General features: G+C 48.5%; 1 protein-coding gene across 1 annotated transcript in view; it reads right to left on the bottom strand.

Moving 5' to 3' along the window:
* Window positions 1-17506: 17506 nt before the first annotated feature.
* Window positions 17507-24205, bottom strand: part of HS6ST2 (heparan sulfate 6-O-sulfotransferase 2) — a 131361-nt gene continuing 124662 nt past the window's right edge. The window contains exon 2 of the mRNA XM_013372027.3: window positions 17507-20350. Coding sequence (XP_013227481.2) covers window positions 19648-20350 — 703 coding nt within the window. The 3' untranslated portion in view covers window positions 17507-19647. The remainder of the gene's footprint in view (window positions 20351-24205) is intronic.

Genomic DNA, 24205 nt, shown 5'->3' with positions numbered 1-24205 from the left:
CTGCTAGAGGGGCTTACCTTTCTTGCTCAAGTTTTCTCCAACCTAACTATTGATTTCCACATAGAAAATATCAAACAAAAACCATGGCATTGATGGACCTGATCCAGAGTGGGCTCCGCTCCTGCTGTTCATTCACTGGTGCAAAGCCCTGGCCCATCTTCACCTGCCTGCTGTGGGAACAGACACCAAACCAGCACACGCTGGGAACAAACTCCAGTACCTTGGCACAGGTGCCCGGGCACCTCCAGTGCGGCTGTGAGAAGTGGAATAGGACCAGCCTTGCAAGCCAGTTCTCTCTTGCGGGTGCCTGCAAGGACACGTGGCCATGTGCCAGTGGATGGAATAACCATCACCCCGCGCTAGTTATGGGGCAGGGATGCTGCAAGGCTGCGTTAATTAGTGCTTGAGATGCCTGTGATCTGTAGATGAAAGGTGATTTACAGCTCCAAATTATTGCTCTTCGTCATGTGAAGTCATTATTTTCTGGTGTCCCTCATTTTGACTCATGCCACATCCCATATTTGGTGTGGGCCAGGCTCTTCTCTGTGGGCAGATATATAGGTGCTTTACATCTCCAGACAGCTTCATGCTGTAGAAGTGTGTGATGTGCTCACATCACCCATTCAAGGGAGCCTGGCTGTGCCCATGCTTGGGTAACTTGGGCTGGGATTTGCACAAAACTGCAGCATTTAGCAGATTGCTCAGCTGGTGGGTTTGGAGGGCTTGTCTTTGAGGCTGGATACTCAGCTGGGTTGTGCACTCAGATTCGTGAACAGGCAGAGAACGAGTTGGGTGAACCTTAAATCCTGCTGCAGAAAGAAGAAACAGGAATATCCTGAGCCTCTGTGCTTGGGGCTGCCCCAGGGAAGGGGTAGAATCCAGAGAGGACTAGACTGGGGCCCTTCAGTTTACAGCTTCTCATCTGCATCCCAAACCTCCTGGGCAGGAATTACAAAGCAGGAGGGGTTCGTGTCTTTGTCTGGCATCTGGAGAGAAGGGATATTTGGGTGGTTTTTTGAACAGCCCATGGATAGCAGAAGGAACAGGTAGATTCAGTGTCCTTCCAGCATTAAGCATCATGGCATGCACTACCCATCAGGCTGCAGAGAGCAAGTGGCCTTTTGCTCTTTACTACTAAATAAACCAGCAGAAAGTAGCACATGGTGTAAGGTAGTTGTAATGATGGAGGAAGAAATATCCCTCATACTCCACGCTGCACAGGGCTGCCAAGCATGCACATGCAGGAGGGCAGGACTGGCAACACCAGCCAGGCATGGCTTTCCAGGCATGGGATAAATTAGCGTCTGCAAGCACTATGACCCAGAGCAATTACAGCATGGAGCGGGATTTCCTTCCACTGCACTCACTGTGCAGCTTTCCACCTGGGAAGTAAATGACCACTCACACAAGACAGCACAAGGCAATCAGGGACTTGTACAATTGGAAGACATCTCCTAGTTCCTGCCTAGCCCACACCAGTTTCCCCCTTCTTTCCCCAAGGTCCATGAGATTTTAAACCCCTCCAAGTGATGACATTCCCATGTAGCCTCACATATCAGTGAACAAAGAGGACTGGACGGAGCCTACAGTCTCATTAGAGCTCTCTCTCCATCACCCTGTCCCCCTGGCTCCACCAAACCCTCCTGGAAGCTGTTTGCCTACACAGTGAGTTGGTCTGGGGCTGCTGGTGCCCTCCCCACAGACACAACAGTCATGCTCTAATTCCAGCTTTGGCTTGCTCCCAACAAACCCATTTGGGTCCCACTTTCACAAGCAGCGGCTGCAGCACAGAAGGGCACCCGCTGCATCCCCCGCACCGGGAGCTGGGCTCCCGTGCTTCCTGAAATGCAGACTGCTGCGGGCTCTCACCTGTCCCTGCTGTCTCCTTGGGGACCAGCCATGGCAATGGCCCTGCTCGTTCCCTGGAAAATCCCTGCTAACCTGCACATGGGCTGCCTGTGGGTGTGTAAGGTGAACAAATCCATGTGCTGAGCAGAAACAAGGCTGCAGAGCTGCACCCCAGAGGTGATGTTTATACAGGCAGAAAGATTATTTCAGAAGTGCTTGGGCCAAGAGGGCTAAGGAAGGCTGCAGTTGTTCTCTGGGGCAGCGTCACCTTCACACCTGCTTGCAGATCCCTTTGCAGGTAGCCACGAGACCCGTGGCCTTTGCATCCCACACTGGAGGGACCTGGTGCTTTGGGCTGATACGGTGACCCCTTCCCCTGTCTCATGTTCTCATGGTACTGTGAATCCCCTGAGGTACTAAGAAAGCTACAAACACACCTGTGGGGAGCACCAGGAAGGTAATTCATTAGAGCTCCCATCCCTTCTGAGACTGGCCCCAAAGAAAACACAGAAAGACAGACCCCCACCGTAAAGCCTTGCCCCGGTCTCTGACCTGCTGTTGTGTCACATTTTCTCACTGCAAAGTTTTCTTCAGAAGGTTTTATCCTGAATTCCTCAATGTGCTGGGCCGGGGGGGCTCTGGGTCTGCTGATGTTCTGCACATTGCTCACCCTCACAGCAGAGAAACCCAGCGTTTGCTGTGAGAGGGTCCTGCACGGTATTCCTGTGCTTCTCTGCTAAAAGTAAGTCTTCAAAACCTAACTCCACTCAAGCAGAAGCTACTTTTAATGGCCACTGCTGAATATTAACCTCACCTGTGTTACCAAGAGGTAAGCAGGCCACGAGCACCACTTGGAACTACGTCTTACATAAAAGGCCAACAAGCCAGGCTCAATTTGACACCCTCAAGGAGAGAAATCCTGGTAGAATATTAGAAATATTTTATTTTTAGGACCTGAATGCTTACAAATAACAGTTTTTAATAACCATGAATGACAATATCAAACTGCCACACCCCAAACTGAAATCATCGCTCCCTTCTGGCAGGTGGGGAGGGATTTCTAAGCTTTTCTCCTCTTTTTAAACAACTGCTGCAGCAAGGAAACACTAAAAGGTGGAAAAAACACACAATCTCATGTGGTGGTGACATTGACAGATGTGATGGTGCAGGCTGTACATGACGTTGTGATTTTTTATTAATAACGCTGCACTGCAGAGCTCAGTTAGGAAAAGAAGTAGAGCCTGAGCGTGTGGGGAGGACGACTTTGTTCTTTGGATTTGCAAAAGAAGGAATGTAACATGGAAGGTAAAAACACTGGAGGAGAACAAGGACTCACAAGGGAGGTGATGTGCTGTGGGTGATTATGAGCAACAGGTACATGCACAAGAAAGACTTCAGCTATCAGGTAGTCAGGCTTTTAAATGAGATTATTTGGACCAGCAAAGAGAGGGTAGGAAAAGATCATAGAATAATGGAATAGTTTGGGTTGGAAGCTCCTCTAGTCCAATGGCCCTGTGATGAGCTGGGACATCTTCAGCTTTGCCCTGACCCAGGAGCAGGACCTTGCACTTGGCCTTCTTGAACCTCATGAGGTTTGCATGGGCCCCAAAATATGGAACGCTTCATGAAAGATGCTTTCAGTTAATTTGTGGGAGCAGATAAGGGAGGCCCAGGTGTATTAAACTTAAGGGTTTGGGAGTTTTTCTTTGCCAAGCAATGCAGTGGGATACCCAGAGGACAATGCCTGGTCCCTTCCCCTGGCCAAAGAGTGCTCCTGCCCCACTGTCCCACAGAGGTCACCCACGCAGCGATGTCCAGAGCCAGGCAAGAAGGCAAAGGAGGACGTGCTCTTTCTCTGCAGCCTGCAGTCGGACACAGCTGCCCCGTGCACCCCTCTCCAAACCAGGCACAGAGGAGCCACTTTGCAGGGCAGGACACGGGCGGCTGTAGAAGCAGCCAGACACAGCCCTGCAGAGAGAGGAGCTCGCCGTCCCCAGGCACGTCCCCGCACCGCCGAGGGGAAGGAAACCCAGCTTCAAAGGGAGGGGAGGCCCGAGTTTCCGAGGGCAGCTGCTCTGCAGTGTTCGTCATCATCTGAGGGAAGAGTGAAAGTTTTTGCTCATGGGGTAATTTTTAAAGACATTTGGGTTTTGCTTTCACATGCCCTCTCCTTTTTCGTTTTTTTTTTTTTTTTTAAATAACTGTAAACCCCATCGTGACTGTCAAACAGGGATCTGCAGAACTGAAGCTTGTATAAACATTGTGATTTATGTTTCTCTGGAAGTGAACTGGTATTTCTGAGGAGCCCCACCCAAGCCTAGCAAATACCGAGGGAGAGCAATGACTCACTGGCCACTGGCATCCGCTCCTCTCCCTCGATGGCCAATTTGAGCACAGGCAAGATGGTCGTGATAAAGGAACCCTAGTCCTCAGCGATGGCCAATTTGAGCACAGGCAAGATGGTCGTGATAAATGAACCCTAGTCCCCAGCGTCACCGCCTTGCACCAGAGAAGTACCTGCCAAAACCTCTGGCTCCCAGGAGTGATTAGATGGGAAGAGTGGCAGCACTATGCAGCTGAGTTAGGTTGGGAACTGGGGTGTTGGCACAACCTCTGCCTCCAGCAAGGGTTAATAACCCCCACCAACTCACAAGCCTCCAAGTTACCCGAAGGCAGAAGAGAGAGAGCCCTGCAGAACAGCCTGCCTGGCAAACTGTGGCAGAAGCCCCTTTGCTTTGCTGCACAACAAGAGCAGCTGGGAGGGTAGAGGAGCTTGCAGAAGCTCTTGAAAAATCCAGTGCTCACTGCAGAAGGCTCAGCCGAGGAAGAAATCACCCCCTGAACACCTGACACAGGGCAGTCCAGTTACAGAAATCAGTTCAACCATTTGCGGGTGTGAGCTTAGATTTGGGTTTTTTTTCTTTGTTTTTTTTTTTTTTAAGCGTTTCCACGTTGTTGAAATGGCCTCGGCTTGCTCAGCTGTTTGTTCCTTTGCATTAATGCAGTCGCATTTGATTACTTGAGGGGAAAAAAGTCCCTTTTGATTGCAGGGCTACTGCCAGCTGTGCAGAGCCAGCCTCACAAGCTGGTTCTCACCCAGCCCTCCCCACACTTGCACACATCCTGTATACACACATATATATACAATACATGTATACATGAAGCTTCCCCGGGCCCACCAGCTCACCAACACCCCCGCCTGCATGTTCTGCCCCTAAGAAGATCCCTCCATTCCCACACACCTGGAGACAACAGCATCATCCGTGGGGGCACCTGGGTGCTGTTCAACTGGAAGAGCATGTGCTGAGCTCCTGCAGTTCCCGAACACTGAAAAGCCAACCAGCTGGGCTGGTCTTTCCCTGCTTTTTATTTTCACTAGTTCCCCATCCAATATCTGCTGTAATAAAAAAGGTAAATCAAAAAAACAATGAGTTCTGTTTGAGTGTTGTAAACTGGGTGAACAACTGCTATTCCTGGGCAAAATGGGAAGCCTTGCCAAGAGAGCCATAAAAGCAGAGTTTCCACTCTGAGTTGCTGCATTATTTGCAAAGAGCAGCTTCTGCCAGCCTTGCTGCTCTTTTTCTAACTAAAGTAGGTACAGTAGCGGGGAACAACACACAGGACACAGCTCTGTCCGTCAGTGCTCTGCTGTGACTTCACAGAGCCTGAGATGCATCCGAGAAGGAGAAAAATTGTTTCCTAACGATGCCCAGCATGCAGGGGAACCCAAATATACGCTGTCCCTGGTGTGTCCCCTCCAAATCGCAGCATCACCTCTGAACACAGCCAGCTCCATCCCTCCTGGAGACCTTTTCCTGCAGATCACAGCATCAACAGACACTGCATCTGGTGTGCATTTCAGATCACATTGGAATAATGTCCACCTGCAATTTAAATAAACCTTTCTGGGTCATCAGTGGACTCAGGATGTGACTGATGCTGAGGAGGCATCTCCTTTTCCCAAATGGGTCTCCATTTCTTCCTCCAGAGTCACTGCTCCAAGCAGAAGCATGTGCCAGGCTTCACCAGAAGCTAAACACTGCCCTAAATTTGATCTTGGGCCAGCCTGCACATTCCCCACCATACCAAAACACACAGATGTTTTGTTTAAGCATTACTCAGCTATTTTTTTTTCCCCGTGATTTTCAAAAGATGCCCTAATCACTGTGGGAGAGCAGCAGAGGCCGGGAAGGGTTGCTGCTCCTTGCATCACCACAGCTTAAACACGTGATCCTCAAAATGCGACCGTGTGCGTATCCCACCCGCTGAGCTGTGCATCCGCTGCCGTGTCACGGCTCGGCTGAAATCCTGGAAAGCCTTCCCGGCTGGTTGGCCGGTGTCTGCTTCTCTCTCCCAGCGGTTGCTGGGTTTCTTTATCCCCAATGACAGGTCTTTTGGGGAACTGCATCGTCAGACCCAGAGCTCCTTTGAAACTTCGCACAGCTGGGGGCACAAAAAAAAGCACAGGACCATGAGGAGATAAATAAATAGGAGATGTCTGCTCTTTGCTGAGAATAACCATGCTTGAAGCGAGAAAACTTTTGTCTTGTTTTCTGTTTTATCAGTGGAACAGCACTTGACAAGACCTCTGCTCGGCTTTTCTTTTCTTGTTGTTCAGAGGGAAATATTTCTGCCTTAACAGAGATGATGTTTCCTTACAGACAGCAAAGCAGCCCTTGCCCGAGCTGCAGCACAGACAGCTCATCAAAGCTGTAACAAAGCTGCTGTTGTACTGTCACACAGCAAAGCAAACAGCCCGCGCCTGTTATCATTCACGCCTCACATATGCAGCACTGTAACGACCATTAATAACAGCATGGGCCCAATTCTCATACCCCTGCACTGATTTCAGCCTTGTTCTATTAACAGCCCCACTCTTCTCCACAAAGCCGTAAGTACAAGTTGTCACTGCGATGATACAGCCCTTGGAGCAGCTGTATGGCATCGCAGCGCATTAACCTCCTCCAGGCTCCATCGGTGCGTGGGGGTTATATCACCATTTCCTAATATTAGCTCCCAGAGGAGATTAAAAAAAATATATTATCTGCATTTCTGTCATCATAAATCAGCCTTTATAAACAAGCATCATTCAGCTGAGGAAAACGGAGGCCCAGCAGGAGGTTGGAAGCTGGAACTTGGCTGGTGAGCTGGGAAATCCCATTCCCTGTTTCCCAACATAAAGAAGGATCAGGCAGAAGAAAAGTGAAGGAGCTCCCTTTCCCCCAATGACTCCTCTCCGTGGGAAGCTGAAGATACTGGGAGATATTTTAAGAAGAGATTAGGCAAATTTGTGGGTGATGAGCAGGCAGGGACCACTGCAGTCCACTCCTGCTCCTGCACTGGAAAGCAAAGATACTGGAAGCAGGAGAAAAAGCTGGAATTTCAGACAAAACAAGGCTGAAAATACAATTTCCAGTCCCCTGAGACATTTTTATTGGGTCCTCGATACCTTTAACAGCAGCAATTTGTCCTGCTGAGAGCATATACTCTGTAAAAGCATTTCCCGGCTACATCCACAATGTTTTGGTGTGGAGCAGGAATACAGGGCAAACATCCAAAAGGACCAACATCACCTAACCAGGGACATTCCCAAAATTCAGCATTTTGACGCAATTGAAATAAAAGCCTTTTTTTTCCCCACCTCAAAATGTGACAAACTTCAGCGTGTTCATAGAATCATAGAATAGTTGGCTTTGGAAGGGACCTTTAAAGGTCACATAGTCCAATCCCCCTGCAATGAGCGTAAGCAAGAAATACACTTTCAACAAAACTGCTCCTCAAACTGCTTTGTTTCGGGGTTTGCTCCTAAAGACCCGCATTTTCCCCGGGAGTGGCAGGGATCGGGGAGGGAGGAAGGGAATAACCTAATGAAATTTAACAAGGGTAAGTGTAGAGTCCCGCATCTGGGCAGGAACAATCCCAGGTTCCAGTATAGGTTGGGAAATTACATATTAGAGAGCAGTGTAGGGGAAAGGGACCTGGGGGTCCTGGTGGACAACAGGATGACCATGAGCCAGCACTGTGCCCTTGTGGCCAGAAAGGCCAATGGCATCCTGGGGTGTATTAGAAGGGGGGTGGTTAGTAGATAGAGGTTCTCCTTCCCCTCTACTCCGCCCTGGTGAGATCACATCTGGAATATTGTGTCCAGTTCTGGGCCCCTCAGTTCCAGAAGGACAGGGAACTGCTGGAGAGGGTCCAGCGTAGGGCAATGAAGATGATTAAGGGAGTGGAGAATCTCCCTTATGAAGAAAGGCTGAGGGAGCTGGGTCTCTTTAGTTTGGAGAAGGGGAGACTGAGGGGTGACCTTATTAATGTTTATAAATACATAAAGGGTGAGTGTCACAAGGATGGAGCCAGGGTCTTCTCGGTGGCAAACAATGATATGACAAGGGGTAATGCGATCAAGCTGGAACACAAGAGGTTCCACTTAAATTTGAGAAGAAACTTCTTCTCAGTGAGGGTGACAGACACTGGACCAGGCTGCCCAGGGGGGTTGTGGAGTCTCCTTCTCTGGAGACATTCAAACCTGCCTGGACATGTTCCTGTGTGACCTCACCTGGGCGTTCCTGCTCCAGCAGGGGGATTGGACTGGATGATCTTTTGAGGTCCCTTCCAATCCCAAACATACTGTGATACTGTGATACTGTGAAGGGAGGAAGGGCAGGAGCCTGGCAGCAGCCCGGCCTTTGGCTTTCCCGTAGCTCCCTCTAGTGTGTACAGTCTAAAACGTGATTTAACATACAACAGGCGCTTAAAACATATTTCCAAGGAAAATACTTGCTCTAGTAGAAATTGTGTCATTTTGCACAGAAAACCAGCTATTTGGGCTGCACTTCACATGCTCAGAGAGTCTGATTTCCCTTGCTGTTGAACCAAAAATTAAAAGGTCAGAAAGACTCTTCTGTAATAGCAGCTCTGGCCTATTTTTCACCTATCACTTTAACATTTATTCATATCTTCCTCAGGGACTAATTTACGTATTAGAATAATAGGGTTATTTTCTGAGTCTCATCTAAGAAAATAAATTAAAAATTCTAAACCTTTCATTAGATCTGAGAGAGACAGAATTTCTCGGTCAAGGAGAGCCAAGACACTCAGGAATATATGTCCAGCAAATAACATTAATTATGCATATTCATGCCCACAGCCATGGATGGCAGGTGGCCTCCACAAGAATACTCGTAGAAGGCTGCCTGCAAACTAATGTGTTAAGTAAATAGCTCTTTTATTGATCTAAGTAGTCACATAGTAAAGGAGCTCACATTTCCAAGTATCCATGGAGCAAAATAACAGAAAAGCTATTAAAATCCAAAGAAAGATAGATTGCATTATATTGCCTAAATTAAAGCTTAAATTGGTACGGATGTAAACATTTCGTTTCCAGCTTTCTTCCAGTTCTCAATACCAAGCAGAACTTGGCCAGCACACATAAATATTTTCAATAAATGGTTTTTATTGTTGTTGTTGTTTTGGTTTTTTCCCCCCTTGTAATGTTTGTTGTTGTTGTTTTTGATATTTGCATTTATTTTTAGGCCAAAAGTGTGACTGTACTGGAAAGAGCGCGTCCATTATGGCTTTAAGTCAATAACGTATGCGTATGAGTGACAGCTCACCCTCTCCAGTGCTGCCACCCACGTGTGGCTGAAGGACCTCACGTCTGTTGCTCAGCACCTCTGAGCTCAGCCCTCCACCCTGGAGCTCACACAGTGTAGACTTTGTCCCCAAGGGCAGAGGTCCTGGCCAGTGCCCATGGGGAGAGAGCAGGCTGGTATCTGCTGCTTGGCAGGTGAAGGGAGTATCAAATATTCAACCCCATGATCAGCAGCAAACTCTTCCTCACACAACAGCCCATGGCAGGGGCATCCTTGGCTTTGAGGGCCCAAGAAATCGGCTCTTCTCTGAGGTCCCACCAAGCAAATCACCCAGGGGACATGTTAGATGTGTCCCCTCTCATCCTGGCTGCATCTTCTTTGCCCCCACCCCATCCCTGGGCTGAGTCCTCCCTTGAGGAGCAAGGTTTTGTAAAAACAGAACAAGCAAGTCATACCCCAATTCTTTGACCGAGCAAATCCAAGGTGCATCCTGCTTAATTAGCAGCCCTGAGAATTAATCAGAGCCATTTCCCAGCATCTGAGCTATGGAGCCTCATGCAAGTGCAGGGGGCGCGTCCAAACCCCCACGTGAGGTCTGAGATGAAGATGAGTGTTGCCAGGGTCAGAGATGGGAATGAAGGGTAAGGAGGACTGATGTTCTCTGTTGTCACCTGCTGTGCACAAGCAATATGTAAAATGATCAACCAGTTGCAGTGCAGGAGAGCTTTTTTTTGCAGCTGACTCTGATAAAACTGTCACCCTCAGAGTAGCCTCCCTCCCACCCTGGGGTCTTTCCGACTCCCAAAGCAAGGTGCTACCCCTCTCTAGACCTGCATTTCCCTGCCCGGGAGGCTATATGGTGTGCACAAAACAGCCCTGCACAGCATCCCACTGAGCACCGCAAGGGACGGAGGCAGCAGCTACTGCAGCATCCCTGGAGGGACAGGGGACAGCGCTGCGGTCCAGTGCCAGCTGAAACGTATCTCTTCAAGGGTCAGAATGAACTGACCCATGAGTATTGAGAACTTGCACTAAAAACAAGACCTTTTTTAAGAGCACGTCACAACTGTTAAGGGTGGCTGGAATGATTAGATTGTCTCCACTGGCCCCCTGCATGTGGTGGGGCTCCTGCCACCGCTCAGTCAGTGGCACTTGCACTGGGGCCAACAACTTTGTCTGGCAAAAGCTTCCCTTGCAGAATGGCAGCCAGCCTTCACCTGGAGACAGCAGGAACTGGAGAATCCCCCGCTCCCCTCGGTGGCTTGTTCCAGCAGTTAATCACCCCGCTCAGAAATTTGTGCATGAACCAGTAACATAAAATTAATGATTTCTTTCATCTCCTGCCTTGGCAGCCTGCTTGAACTGCTTGTTCTACTGACAGTAATGATTCAATAATCTGAAAAACATTGTACTTCGTTTACAGTATTAACAGCTGAGTGTACAGATATAGAGATTGTATTTATTCTCCAGGAAAGGCTGTTCTGCAGCCTGCAGAAGGTGACAGAATGAGTCACCTTTAGATCTTAATTTCTAGCATTGCCTCTGCAGTCTCTGGTTTGTCTTTCATTTTTGTACAGAAGCAACAGAAGAGCAGCCAGGTCAAATGGGCTTGTTGTGTTGGGGATTAAGGCAAGGGCTGGCAGATCCAGCAAAGAACTAGCAGGCAGGAGCATGCGGACTCCGGTCCCCCTTTATCATAGCTAACGGTCTGCACCTTATAAATCTCTAGCCCAGGCAGCGATGTCTTGTCTGCTGGTAAGGAAAAACCGCGCTGCCAGAGCCTGTTTAGTGAGCACCATCCTGCTCAAGCACTGAGGGAAAATTGAGAGTCAGACGCTTCAGTTCTGATCTCCCTCTGCCCATCCAAAACCTGACCTGCCACTCACAGAAAATCAATGCAGCCAAACCAGATAATGCTGCCCCTCTGCCCTGCCACGGGGAAAAGAGAGAGATCGGCTTTGACAAATGCAGAGGGCCACAAAAAGTGCACTGCCTTAAAGAGCCATCAAAGTAATTTTAAAATCAATGTGATGGTTGACAAAGAGCCAGCACGGCTCCCTCCAGATGGACAGTGACATCCCAAAGGGCCCTGGGAGTTAGAATCCTGCAGGCAGCACTTTGCACGTGCTGATGGCAACGCAGTGTTTTCTCAGTGAGGCCATAAAAATAAAAAAAAAAGAAAAAAGGACAGGAAAAAAAAAAGCATTGCGGTAATATGCATTGCAATCATACACATTGCAATAGTGTGACCCATTGGCGAGGGGAAGCTGCACCATGGCGTGAGTCAGCAGCCCCATGGCTGCCCGGCAGAGCCGGCCCCGTGTGCCGGCGCCCGGCCAGGCAGCTGCAGTGCGTGCCGTGCTCTGAAGGGCACCGGAGGAAGGCAGCCGGCATTGTCGTCATTAATTTTAATTTGTGTTCTCTCCATGACAGAGCTTGAGGACACAGCGAGAAGGAGCAGCCTTGCTCTTGCTGCCATGAAATCGATGACCGCCTGGGAAGCATGCTGTCACAAATCTCGTCCCCTCTGCCTGGTTTGGGAATGGCACCGCCTCCCCTGCGTGCCGAACCGGCCCTGGCAGCTGGCTTTGTTTAGGCAGAGAACGATGCACATGGTGGCCCTGGGCAGGATCTGGCACAGCGATGGATGCTGTACCCTGGCACAGAGGCAGCTGAAATGCAGCCCAAAGCACAGCAGGGCAGAGGGCCACGGGGCTGTGACAAGAGCCTGCCATGGACACCATCCTCTGTGCCACTGCTCACCCACCCTGAGCAGTGCCAATGTCACCACCCTGCACCAGCAGAGGGGGGGTCCCTGCTCCCCTGCGTGCTCGGAGGAGAAAGAGGGGACCAGCATGCTTATGGCTCACCAACCCACCGTGTCTTCCAGGGTGACGGTCACATCCCGGGCTCCTCAGCGAGAGGAAGAGCTCTCCACAGTTCCTTCTTGGCAATAACTGTCGACGTGCCACCTCTCAGCTCAGTCACCTGCCAAGGACAGAGCGGGCACTGCACAGGCCATAGGGACACCTGACCTTACCTGGCACTGCCTGGGGCACCCACACTGGTGTGAGTCTTCCATGTGCAAATCCAGGCTCCGGAGCGCAGGACCTGGGGGAAATAGTTCTGTGATTCCATCCCTGTTATTCTCATACATTTGTATTGTAAGAATACATTTTTTCTATATTTTAAAAATTCATCACATCGCTGTTTTTTATTCACAATTCATTACTCCCAGGAACCACCTGTAATTTTTATCTATATAAATAAACAATGCAGCCCCATTAATTTTGCACAGCATCAAATTCAGCTTTATGATCTCTAATCAGGGGTGAAATGCCAGCTTGCACAGCCCCCCCCTCCCATCTCCACCTTGCACTGCCCAGAGAGGATGGGCAGCTTTTTGTCCCAGCTCCAGACTCCCTCAACCCCACCCCCTCTGGCAGCCCAGGCTGTGCCAGGGAAGCTTCATATTGGATATTGGGAAAAATTTCTTCATGGAAAGGGTTGTGAAGCACTGGAACAGGCTGCCCAGGGCAGTGGTGCAGTCACCGTTCCTAGAGGGGTTTAAAAGACACGTAGATGAGGTTCTTAGGGACATGGACTCTATGATATTGAGGGTTTCTTCCAACCAAAATGATTCTATGATTCTATGAGGGCAACAACCAGCTCTAGCCCCCCCGACTGCGATGCTCCTGTGAGCAGCAGTCCCACATTGTTTCTCCGTTGCTGCTGGGGATGGGGTTGGCGTTGCGGGCCGGTGCAGGGCTCTGAGTTACAGCTGCCGTCTGCCGGAGCCGAGACGCTGCAGCAAATCCCTGCGGCCACAGACAGCATTGGCACAACACTGCAACAGCAAAAGCCGCACTGACCTGCGGTTTGTGTAGTTCTCGGTGATGGGAACACCTATTTAGGATGTAGGGGGTCCACAGAGCTCCACGCTCTTCCCAGTGTTGCTGCTTTATTTTTCAAAGTAATCAAAAGGTGACATATGAAAATCAGGTTTGCAAAATAGTACTGCTCAAAGCATGGCAAGAGATTATCTTCCCAACCGGCACTGCTTTACACAGCTCCTGCTGCTCAGAAACACTGGGGTACCCTGCCCAGATGAGGTTTCTCACCCAGCCCCGTAAGCACTTTCTGCACCCCTTTCCCCGAAATCCCTGCCGTGGGGCCATCCCGAGCCAGCACACTAGCCACACACAGAACATGTCTGCACGACCACAGATGCCGCAATGGGGACGGGCTGGTTCCAGAGCCCCCCATTCAACCCACCCCACACACCCAGCCCCACAGCATCTCCCAGAGCATCCCTGGGTGCTGTGGCTGTCCCCGACCTCCAGACAGTGGCGGTCTGCGGAGATGGACCCGTCCTGTCGTGTGTTAAGAGGGGATTGACTTCAAAGTGTTGGAGCAGCTGATGCTGCTGAGGGTGCTGCAGCCATTCAGACAGCTTTATTCATTAGTAATTAGGCAGGCGTTGTCTGGCATCTAGATTAATTCCACTTTTAATTATTTTGAAACTGTGTGAGATTTCCCAGGCATTAAAGATTTTGTACGCACTTGCTGATTCCACAGCAATTATTCTAATGTAATGATGTCTATTAATATGCTTCCCAGCTTGCCATACCCAGAGGGAAAAATCCCAGTTCCCCCCTATGGAGCACACATCTCCTGCACGTTGTAACCCCCCATCCACCTGCTTATACTGTGTGCAATAATAGTTTTCACGTGCTTTACCTAATATTAATAACATTAGAGAGCTGCTGCTATACCGAGCATCAGGTATCCATTGCAAAGGGGGAGATACCCACTCGAGGCTCCGCATCCCCTCACATCCACAGAGCAGCTGCTCTCGCTGCTGAGACCCAACTGGAAACCTGGAGCATCCTTCCTTCCCTGGGAAACACTGCTCTGGGGCTCACGCCCAGCTGCAGCCCACCCCTAAAAAGGAGCCTATGCTTGTATGGCTTATTGAAAGGAAAAAGCTACAACATTTCCCTTTTGGGTCGGGCTGAACCATTCGATCTGAAATCAAAAGTTAAATTCAGCTTCTGGATCATCTGAACTTGTTACACACTGCCTTTAGTAAAGAGTGTATTTAAAATAAGAATGTAATTTCAAAGAGGAACAATAATAGAAATGAACCAAGAACCTCAAAACGGAGAGCTGTTCTGAAATCTCACCTTTCATTTGCCTTAAATATCCCTTGAGCTCATCCCTTGTCACTAACAGCTCTCATCATTCCCAAACTTCATTTACCAGAAAACTTATCATTCACTGGCAAAACAAGTGTTGTGCCAGTGGCCATCAAATTTATGCTGTGGAGCTGAGACCTCATTAGCAGAATGAGGGCTCAAGTGAATGTTGTGCCAGGAGTCATTTGCAGCCCTCTGTCCAGGAAAGCCCATCAGAAAATACACCTATTTGACATAAACCTCTATAGTTTATATAATTTACGCAGAGATTTATGTCTACAATTGCTTCTGAACATCCTTGCAAGTGAAAATCTTATTTGCAGTCGTATGAGGGAATATACAAATTCAAAAAGCTGAAAATACCACAAGGCAGCAGTTGTATTGTCCTGAAAATGAGCGCTCAGCCCTCACTATAAATATTTGGATTGCTTTGCATATATATTGTTTCAGCATCTCATTGCACCCCAAATAAAAAGCGACATAACCTCACCTACCTGGCCTAATGCATCCTTGCAGAGCTAAATTGCACAGCAAAGCTTCTGGGCAGAGACCATGGGTTATTTGGCTGATAGATCCTCTTGAAGCTTAAAGCCAAACTCGATTTCAGGTCTAAACTTGTCATTCTGTCTCTAGAGATAGCAGAGCAGCAGTATTAGCATGATAGCAGCGCAGTTGACTCTGAACTCAAGAAATGGATTAAATGAAATTACACTCTTCCCTGATGAGGCTGGTGGAACAGGGAGATTGCTTTAGGAAATCCAGAATTGAATTTCGTAGCGAAGAGTTCAGATGTTGTGCTGTTTGCTCGGGAAGGTTTTGTGCAGGCTGCTCCTCCCGCCGCGCAGGAGCCACGGCTGGATGGCACCTTTGTTTAGATCACCACTTGCTTTGGCATTGCTCCATCCACCTTGGAGGCAGGAGATCCCAAACCCTCCGTCCCAACATCGCCATTCCCCGCCACGGTGGGGAAGGACCCTCTGCTTTTCTCCTCCCACGTGCTGCCACCCAGCAGGGTTCAGCAACAACCGAACCTTCCCCAGCTCCACCCAAACGCTTTGGAGACAGGAATATTTTTAGTGAGTTATTTACATCTATCACCTGCTTGGAAAAGTCTTCTCCATCTCGGTACCGACAACCTCTCCACCCGGAGCTGCTCCCCGTGTGTCCCCGGCAGCGCGTGGGCCAGCCTGGCAGCCCAGATCGGCACCTGAAGGCTTCATTAGTTTGACAGGTTCCCTCAATTATCCAGTGTTTCTGGCTGAAATTTAAGAGCGGAGATGTATCAGTTTTTCTTCTCCCTTTCCTCAGTGATTTCATGAAACATCGATTGTACCGGTATCTGTCAGGTCTTACTCACAGCTCGCCCCATTTTGGGCAATGCGCAGATTTTGAAAATTACATGAAAAAGCCCATTAGTTCATTTTTACTCAAAACTTACATAGTTAGAAGCAAACGTATAACAACATACTAAAATATGTTATATAAAGAGGCTGCAAATTTCACTGACAAAAAGCTGAGCAGTTTACTTCCCAGAACCCTTACGTACCAGGTACATTTTAGTCCCAAAATATTAGCCCCAAATATGGCACTTCGCAAGGCCTCGCAGGTTTTGCAGCTGTCAACTTCCCAATCTTTCGGAGGACAAAATGAACCCACTCATTCCCTTTAACATGACTTACTTGTGCTTCACCTCTCCATCCCCAAAGCCGCCCCAGGCTCCACGGCATCTGCCCCGCACTGCTGCTGGCAGCACCGGTGGTGCTGACATCCTTGTCTGGCACAGACTTAAGAGACATTTTGGTACTTAGAAGAGTTTTCTTAACATGCATCCAGGCTTCTCAAAACTCACTGGAGGGTTTGAGTGCTACTTGATTGAGAGTTGTAGCTTCTCAGCTTCTGAAGTGAAGTTTGTCTATCCAAACACATCCCCCTCGTTTCACCCCTCCTCTCCTGCAGTAAAAGTTTCCTGAATTGCCAAAGTACTCCTCTCAAAAGGCAACCCCAATTGCTTTTATGCTTTTATGACAGGCTTCACTGCTGGGTGCTTTTCTAGTTGCAGGAAGCACCTTGCATGACCTCCATGCCATTAGCAGCTCCACCAGCAGCTTCCTCAGTGCACTAATCGACCTGCATATAAAGCCACGTCAGTCAAACGCAGATTTGCTGCAGATCACTCCACTCCTCGCTCCCCTGACTCAAAAAGCCCCACAGAGATAAGATGCTCCTGCAGGTACCTGCAAGAGGAAAGGCACCTCTGTCCTCACAGGGAAATTCAACAAGTCAAGGCCAGGTCTCCTACGGACACTGTGGGGTCCATCACCCCGCTGAGAGTCCTGCAAGGCTGCAAGTGCACCAAGAAATAAAATGCTTCAATCCATTCTCACCTGCTTTTGCATGTAAGTCTGGTTTAGATTTTTTCGTGCTTTAAAATGTCCCATGAAGGGATGCAGCAGGATGCACTGGAAACTGGCAGCTGGGCAGCATCCTCCAGGAGCAGCTGGAGCAAAGATGGAGGGTATCGTGTAAAGGAAAACAATAATCATACACACACACATAGGAACAATCCCTTAATAATGCTGCAGAGCATTAACAATCATATTTAAAACAAGCAGATACCACAGCTTATCTGAGGAGGGCTGCTCAAAAAAGCCACCAAAAACTCTGTAACAATACCTGAGCCAGAGAAAGTCCAAAGTGGCTTTGCCCTTGAAGGCTGTAGGTTGAATACACTTCAGAAAAGCTGTGATTTTAAACTCATATACTTACCTGTCAACTGCTGTTTCATTCATGTCAAAACTACCATTCATTGTGAACTGTGCAATCCCTAGCATGTCATCAGATAAAAGAATAATCATATGAAAGTCAGAAGACTGTAGTTAAATTTTATTTATCAGTTCTATTGTTAAATTACACAATCAAAGTCAGTGGATCGGCCTGTAAATCTACACAATAAGACAGCGTCTACAGTGGAAATCAGTAGAATTTGATATGGTTATGACAAAACAGTATCCTTATATTCGTACATCCCCTATATACAATAAACAGTATACACAAAGAAAATGCAACTAGTCTCTGTAAACCATGCACACCACAGCATAAAAACAAAATGCACCTTCTGCAACAGGCATCTCACCCACCGTTAAGTCCTGTATACAGCAGTGCCTTTCAGTTTTAAGAGTGAATTATTTTCTCCCATAAAAACCAAAATACAACCGAGACATCATATTGGCAACTGCAGTTCTCATTTAAAAAAAAATGCTGTACATGAAGTTATTCTCTTTTTCAAGCTGCTAACGCAGGGTATTGGTTTGCTGCTGCTTTGCTCTCCGCTTGCCCCCGTAGGATTGCTGCCCCCCGGGTTGCAACACAACGTCAGATGTAAAACAACTGTCACATAGGCGTGGAGCCATAAGATGTTTGGAAAGCCTTCTGCCTCATTTTATGCCTCCCTGCCCTATCGGTGTACAGAATATTACAGGCGAAAGGCAATAGTGCAAGTGAGCCGTGTAAGCATCGTGCACATGGGGACGAAGCGCATCCTTTCCGGGTGCCTCCGTCACCGCGCGCCCGCACCGAGCTGGCCGGTCAGCGCCGAGCTCGGGAGCGCCGCGGGCTGCGCGCACAATTTCTGAACTTGCTGAATGTATATAGCCCAAGCCTTGCAGAGTATTTTGTTTTATTTTTGCATAGAGATTTATAGGAGTCCCTCGCACCTCCTGCCCCGTCTGCTCCCCCGTCAGTCTCGGTGCGGCCGAAGGGCTGCGGGTGAGCCGGTCCAGGTCCAGCTCCTGCACCGCGCAACCTGCTCACCCTGCACAACTATGGCTATGGCAAGGCTGGTTTCCGTCACCGTGTCAGTCATCGCTCATCTGTCATCGCTGAGAAGGGCTCGAGAGCACAGGAGAAAAAAAAGCCCTGTTCTTATCTGGTGTAGCAAAGATTTACTGGAAGTAAATCCTAATTCAAGCATAAATCTACTTCTTCCGTTGAGCAATTCTCTTCATAATATTGCTGGGATTAGAGAGTTTTATGACTTTTTAAAGACACTACACAAATAGCCGCAACATAATTTCATCTATTTTAGATCACCAATTATTAAGGAATGATAAATTCAGCGTTATGTATTCTAATGGGTAAGAAAGACTTAAAATTAGACACTGTCATGGGATTATAATCTGGAAAATGCTTTATGAAACATGAAGATGTGCTATACATTTTCCAGAATGGTTAAAATCATACTACCCTGAAAAATTCTGGAAACAGTGTCTTTAACATTGGCATTCAGTTCAGAAAATTATGTATGTCTTTTTCTTTTTTTTAAATATGAGATAGATCGAGCTTAAAACTCTAAACAGCAGTAGGTAGAAAAAAGTTTAAAATTTTAAATATTTATATAACTAGAGAAATTACTTCTATTCCTTTTAAAAGCCAATATTATACATAAAACTAGTCAATATTTTTCAAGATCTCTTTTGTTCTCTTCATCGTCCATTCATTAACTTGGTAAATATAATAAGCAGTTGGTGCCCTTGAAAACACATTATTAAAATAAAATTAAGATAAAATCAAAGGGAAAAGGTTTTGCTCATATACTGTATTGTGAGAGTATGCTAACTGCTCGTTATTAGGAAATGAGTTTGCTTCCCAGATAGATTTCAGCCGAGCATCATAAACATTTTCCAGCATCCCATTTTGTACTCATAACTAATTTAAGGATTTTTTTTTTTTTCCTTTTAAATAAACGTCCAAGCAACCATTTCCGATGAGCCTATTTGGCTCCTGTATTTCATAAATAATCCAACAAACCTAAAAAAGACAATTTAATTACACGCTAAGATTAAGCGTTCCGCGTACAGTACAACATTTACTGCAAAGGCAACTGCAAAGGCAACGTTTTAACCTCTTTTTGCTCCGAACCCTTGAGAAGCGTGATCTGTTCGAACTCCTCGTTCGTCTCCCATTCGCAGGTCGGGTTCTGCTTGGCTGCGGGTGTCCGGCGGGTCCCCCCACTACCGCCGCCACCGCTCCACGTTCCCCGTGTAGTCAGTGCTGGAGCTGTTGTCTCCCCGCTCCCTCAGACGCGCTTGCTTCGCCCGCAGGATCTTGCGCTGCTCCTGGCGTTTCCGCCGCGCTTCCTGGTGCTCCTTCTGCCGCATGTACTGGTACCGCTGCAAAAACAGGTCTTTTGCATAATCGTACAACTCCATGTCTAAAAAATTGAGGGCCTCGATGCGCTGCTGAGTCTGCTGGTCTATCTCCACGCTGGAGGCCCTTGTGCTATTGTACTGCGTGAATGGGGAGATGAAGTTCATGTTGAAAGTCTTCTCAAAGAGATACTGAGTCTTCCGCTGAAATTCGGTCAGGCCGAAGAAGGCCATCCGCTTCAGGTTCTCCTTGGCACTGTCTAGGAGAACCTTATTTCTCTGCTCCTCGGGCATGACCGACAGGTTGTAGCATCCCACCAGGCTGAGGTCGGACAACATGCGGACCTGGCGGTTGTTGGCGAGGTTGTAGGGGCACTCCATGAACTCCTGCAGAGAACAGCCTGACCAGTCGTCCCCCGTGTAGCAGCTGGGCAGCTCCTCGGTGGTTGGGGACCGGCCGTCGCAAACGTGCAGGGACGCCTTCCACGTCGCTCCTCGCTGGACGTGTCTCCATTCGCTCAGGTATCGGGAGACGGGGTCACGCAGGATGGTGATGTAGTAGAAATTCCTGCCGAGGGGAGAGGAAGGCAGAGCATTTAGTCCTGTGTGTCTCCAGCACACAGTGCATTAATGTTCAAAATCAATAGAAACTTGAAGATGCACTTAAGAGGCTTTCAGGAGCCCTGCTGCAGAGTGCTGCTCTGCATGCTCTCCTCTCCGGGGTGAAGGATGGCTCAACAAACTCCCTGGGGGCAGCAGGATGGTTATATCTACCTGCACATATCTGGCCTAGTGAGTTTTGCCTCTAGAGAGGTGGAAGGGAACCCCACGTTCCCCTCTGTGTAGTTGCACATGTGGCTACATGGTCCTGCTGGGTGCCCCAACTGATGCTCTCCACAGATCTTGGAAGAATAATCAAAATATCTGACAGGATGGAAGCCTCAACACAAGGAGGGTATAGTAGCTCTGGCTTTTTTAGTTTCCTTATACAGCAGGACTGACAAGTTTATGTAGCCTGCAAAAAACTGCTGGTGCCACCTTTCCTGGTGAGCAGCTGTGGGTCTGGGCTGCGTGAGCCCCAGCGCAGCGTTCCAGCTCTAAGGAAGACATTTCCTTTTGCAGGCCAGATACACGGGATGTACCTAGAAGCCCCAACCCATTTGCACTGAAAAAAGCCCTTGCAAATCCTGTATTATCCTCCTGCCTTCACCTGATGCAGTGCTGCAACGATGAGAGAGGAGAGATACGTGAATAACAGGAAATTAAAGGACTCATCGCAGCTTTTTGTAAGAGAAAACATTTCCAAAGGAGGTGCTGGCTTTGGTTTGGAGCAACAGGAGGGCGGCACACGTGGGGGACATGCTGCTGCAGGGAAACCTATCAGGCTGCCAGCTGGAAAAGCTGCAAGTTCAACCTTCTGTGTACCATTAAGAGATGACTCTGGGTCACACGTTAATATCCACCGTCAAACACTATGTTTTCCACTGTCAGCAGTCTGAAGCCATATACACCAAGCTCTTCACACCTCCTTTAATATGACCACGACCTCAGCAATGATGCTGGAGGTACACTGTCAGGACAACAGCGATCTGCTTAAGGAAATGGACTTAAAGTAGCTCAATAAGCAAATTCTCCTGCCGGGGAAGGCCACTCCTCCAGGATGAGGACACCAAGGAATGTGTGCCTGGGAGCCCTGAGCCCCCAGGCTGTGATTGCCATGTCCTCGGTGCTGTGCAAGGAGGAGAAGGGACAATTATTTGCATTCTTGAATTGCAGCATGACTGGCCATCCCGCAGCCAGTCTTCTGTTCCCTATCACTTCCTTTGGCAAAAAAAGCCACTAGATGTCAATGTTTTACAGAAAATTGTCTCTGGGTGGACTAAAAAGTGAATCGCGAGCACCGAAAGCATCCAACAGCACATGGTAAAGGAAACCTGGACAGCTGCCATTCCTCTTCCCATTTAGAGCATCCAAGCTCATAAATAATTAAATAAAGTACAATAAACTTGCAAAACCAAATACAGCCAAGGAGCCCAGTACAGAATCAGTGGCACCTCACGCTCGGAGAGCCAGGACATGGCAACTGGCACCATCGCTGTCACCATGCTCGCCCTGGTGCCGCTCCCCAGCTCGGAGGGCTTTGGCCACAGGTTTGCAAGGTGACGGGTGCCAAAGCCCACACTGTGACTCTGAGGAAGGTACTTTTCTCCAAAAGCATCATTAAATGATTTCACTGTGAAAGCTGGACTTAAGAGGGAGCAAGGACAAAGCTGACTTTCATGTCACAGATCTGGAGCAGCAGCCACCAACCTCATGTTGTCCCTTGCAAAGGCAGAAAGAGTTTCACGCCGTGTCATCTCAGCAGGTCTCTGGTTGTGCTGGAGAACCCAACAGGGCAAAGGCCTTTCCATGAGCACTGTCACCCCAGCCAGCCGGAGCTGACCCTGGTCACTCTTGTGCACCAGGCTCCTTTGATGCAGCAGTGACACAGCCTTGTGCGGGTCCTCGTCATGGGGAAATGGAGCATCTCCAGGGCAAACTCAAGCCCCTTCTTTAACTCCTGCCAGCACTCTTCGCCCTTGGGTCTCGTATATTGGGATACTGCGCTAAAATAATGACCTGATCCTCAAGCAATAACTACTTAGTGCTATGTAGCACTAAACTCAGTGCTAATTATAGCAACTAACATACAGCAACAAACCTCTGATGATGGAAGAGGCACCAGCAAAGCTCCGCTTACCCCAGAGCACCTTGTACGACGTGGCCCGTCAGCAGTTCGGCAAGGCTGGGAGGGGAGCGGGGCATGGGAGGGCTGCTGGCTAAGGGACAAGGCCAACAAAACCGTATGCTATAAGGTCATCACAGCAATCGATGGGGAGTTAATGCAAGAAGGGAAACAAATCCTGAGCCAAGATCGATACAGCGAGCACTTTATCATAGCTCAAACTCTTCAGTTGCTCTCCCTTTGTGCTTTTTGGTCTCAGGCAGTGACAAAGCGCCTCCCTCCCTTGGCTGCTGTTGTAAAAAACAAAAGAATGAATAAAAACTTGTATGTTGTCAGAAGAAACTTCGCTGTAATGGATCACTATCACCCCAGGTGGCCGGCGGCCTCATCTGGGCAGATATCTCCATCAGCGCCTGTCAGGGGAAAACGCCGTAGTCGAGGGAGACGGGGGAGAAGAGGCTGAGTGAAGATGCTCACTGGGCTCTGCCGTGTGTGTGGAGGTGTCTGGGCTCCCTCCGGCACCCGCGCTCAGGCAGCCAGGCCATGGGCAGGGATGCTTATGGGATGCCCTGGATGGAGCCTGTATCCTACCTGACCTGAGCACGGCTCCCTGTGAACAGGCTTGTGTCTGTTATTTTTACCACGTTGTTATTTCCCAGATGAAACCTGCTTTGAAGACACGACTTACAGAGAGACACTTTGTCAGCTGCTGGGCCAATCTCAGCTATTTTGTGCACTTCTCCCCTTCTTAAGTTTCCCTGTTAAAATTCTACAGAAAAAGGTGACATCCCTTTTGGGAACACCGGCTTTTGGTTTTGCCCTAAGCCATTCTCATCCAAGTTAGAAATCATGTCAGCTCCAGAAAAGCAGCCACACTGCTCTGCGTTTATCTGAACTGAGCTTCAAAAAGTCACAAAAGCTTTAATGCATCGTCAAGTCAAAGCCTTGCCAGAGATGGATTCGGCCAGCAGTGCTTAGAGCATCCTTCTGCTGCAACTGGAAGACTCAAAGTTTTGCAATTATTTTTAGCTCTGTACGTAACCGCTTGTTCTTTCTGCTGCCTTAACAAGGGGGTGTTGAGCTCTTGCCCATTTCTTGAAGCTTGTGCTTCAGAGCCCAAGATAACATGTTTGCAGGTAGAGCTCAAACTTTACTGTGAATCATCCCTCTGACTTAAGGAGCTGCACTCATGAGAAACGCAGGTTTTCTAATAAAATTGAGCTGGATGCCTATGAAGCAGAGAACAAAAGGAACTCGTGGGCAACTCAGAAAGTAGGTTGACCCTGGAGCCATCAGGAGTGTGAGATGCTGTGACAGTCATTTGCTTTTGGTATCTCCCTGCACACAGCTATTCCCTGAGGAATACGGAGATCAAACAGTCCCACGACGCTGAGTTTGCTCCACATGCTGCATCACCCACTCTGCTTGTCACACCATTGCAAGGTTGAAGCAAGAGCATTTTTGGGAGTTGTGAATTATCTACACATAATCCATTACTGCAGAGTTGCTCAGGAAAGGTCAGAGGATCCCATCAGACAAATGCCCAGCTAACAGCTCAAGTTGTCCACTGGGGTGTGAAATGTGGGCTTTCTTGGTGCTCTGATGCTTCTACTTAAGGGTGGGACAAGAAAAACGGGAAAATGGCACAGACAGGCAGGGTGATGTGCTGGAAGCCAAGGATGGAGAGAGGAGAAGAGA

The sequence above is a fragment of the Columba livia genome, chromosome 12 (assembly GCF_036013475.1).
Source record: "Columba livia isolate bColLiv1 breed racing homer chromosome 12, bColLiv1.pat.W.v2, whole genome shotgun sequence".
Lineage (NCBI taxonomy): Eukaryota > Metazoa > Chordata > Aves > Columbiformes > Columbidae > Columba > Columba livia.
Note: the sequence above shows the minus strand (reverse complement) of the source record. Positions and strands in the feature narration are given on the sequence as shown.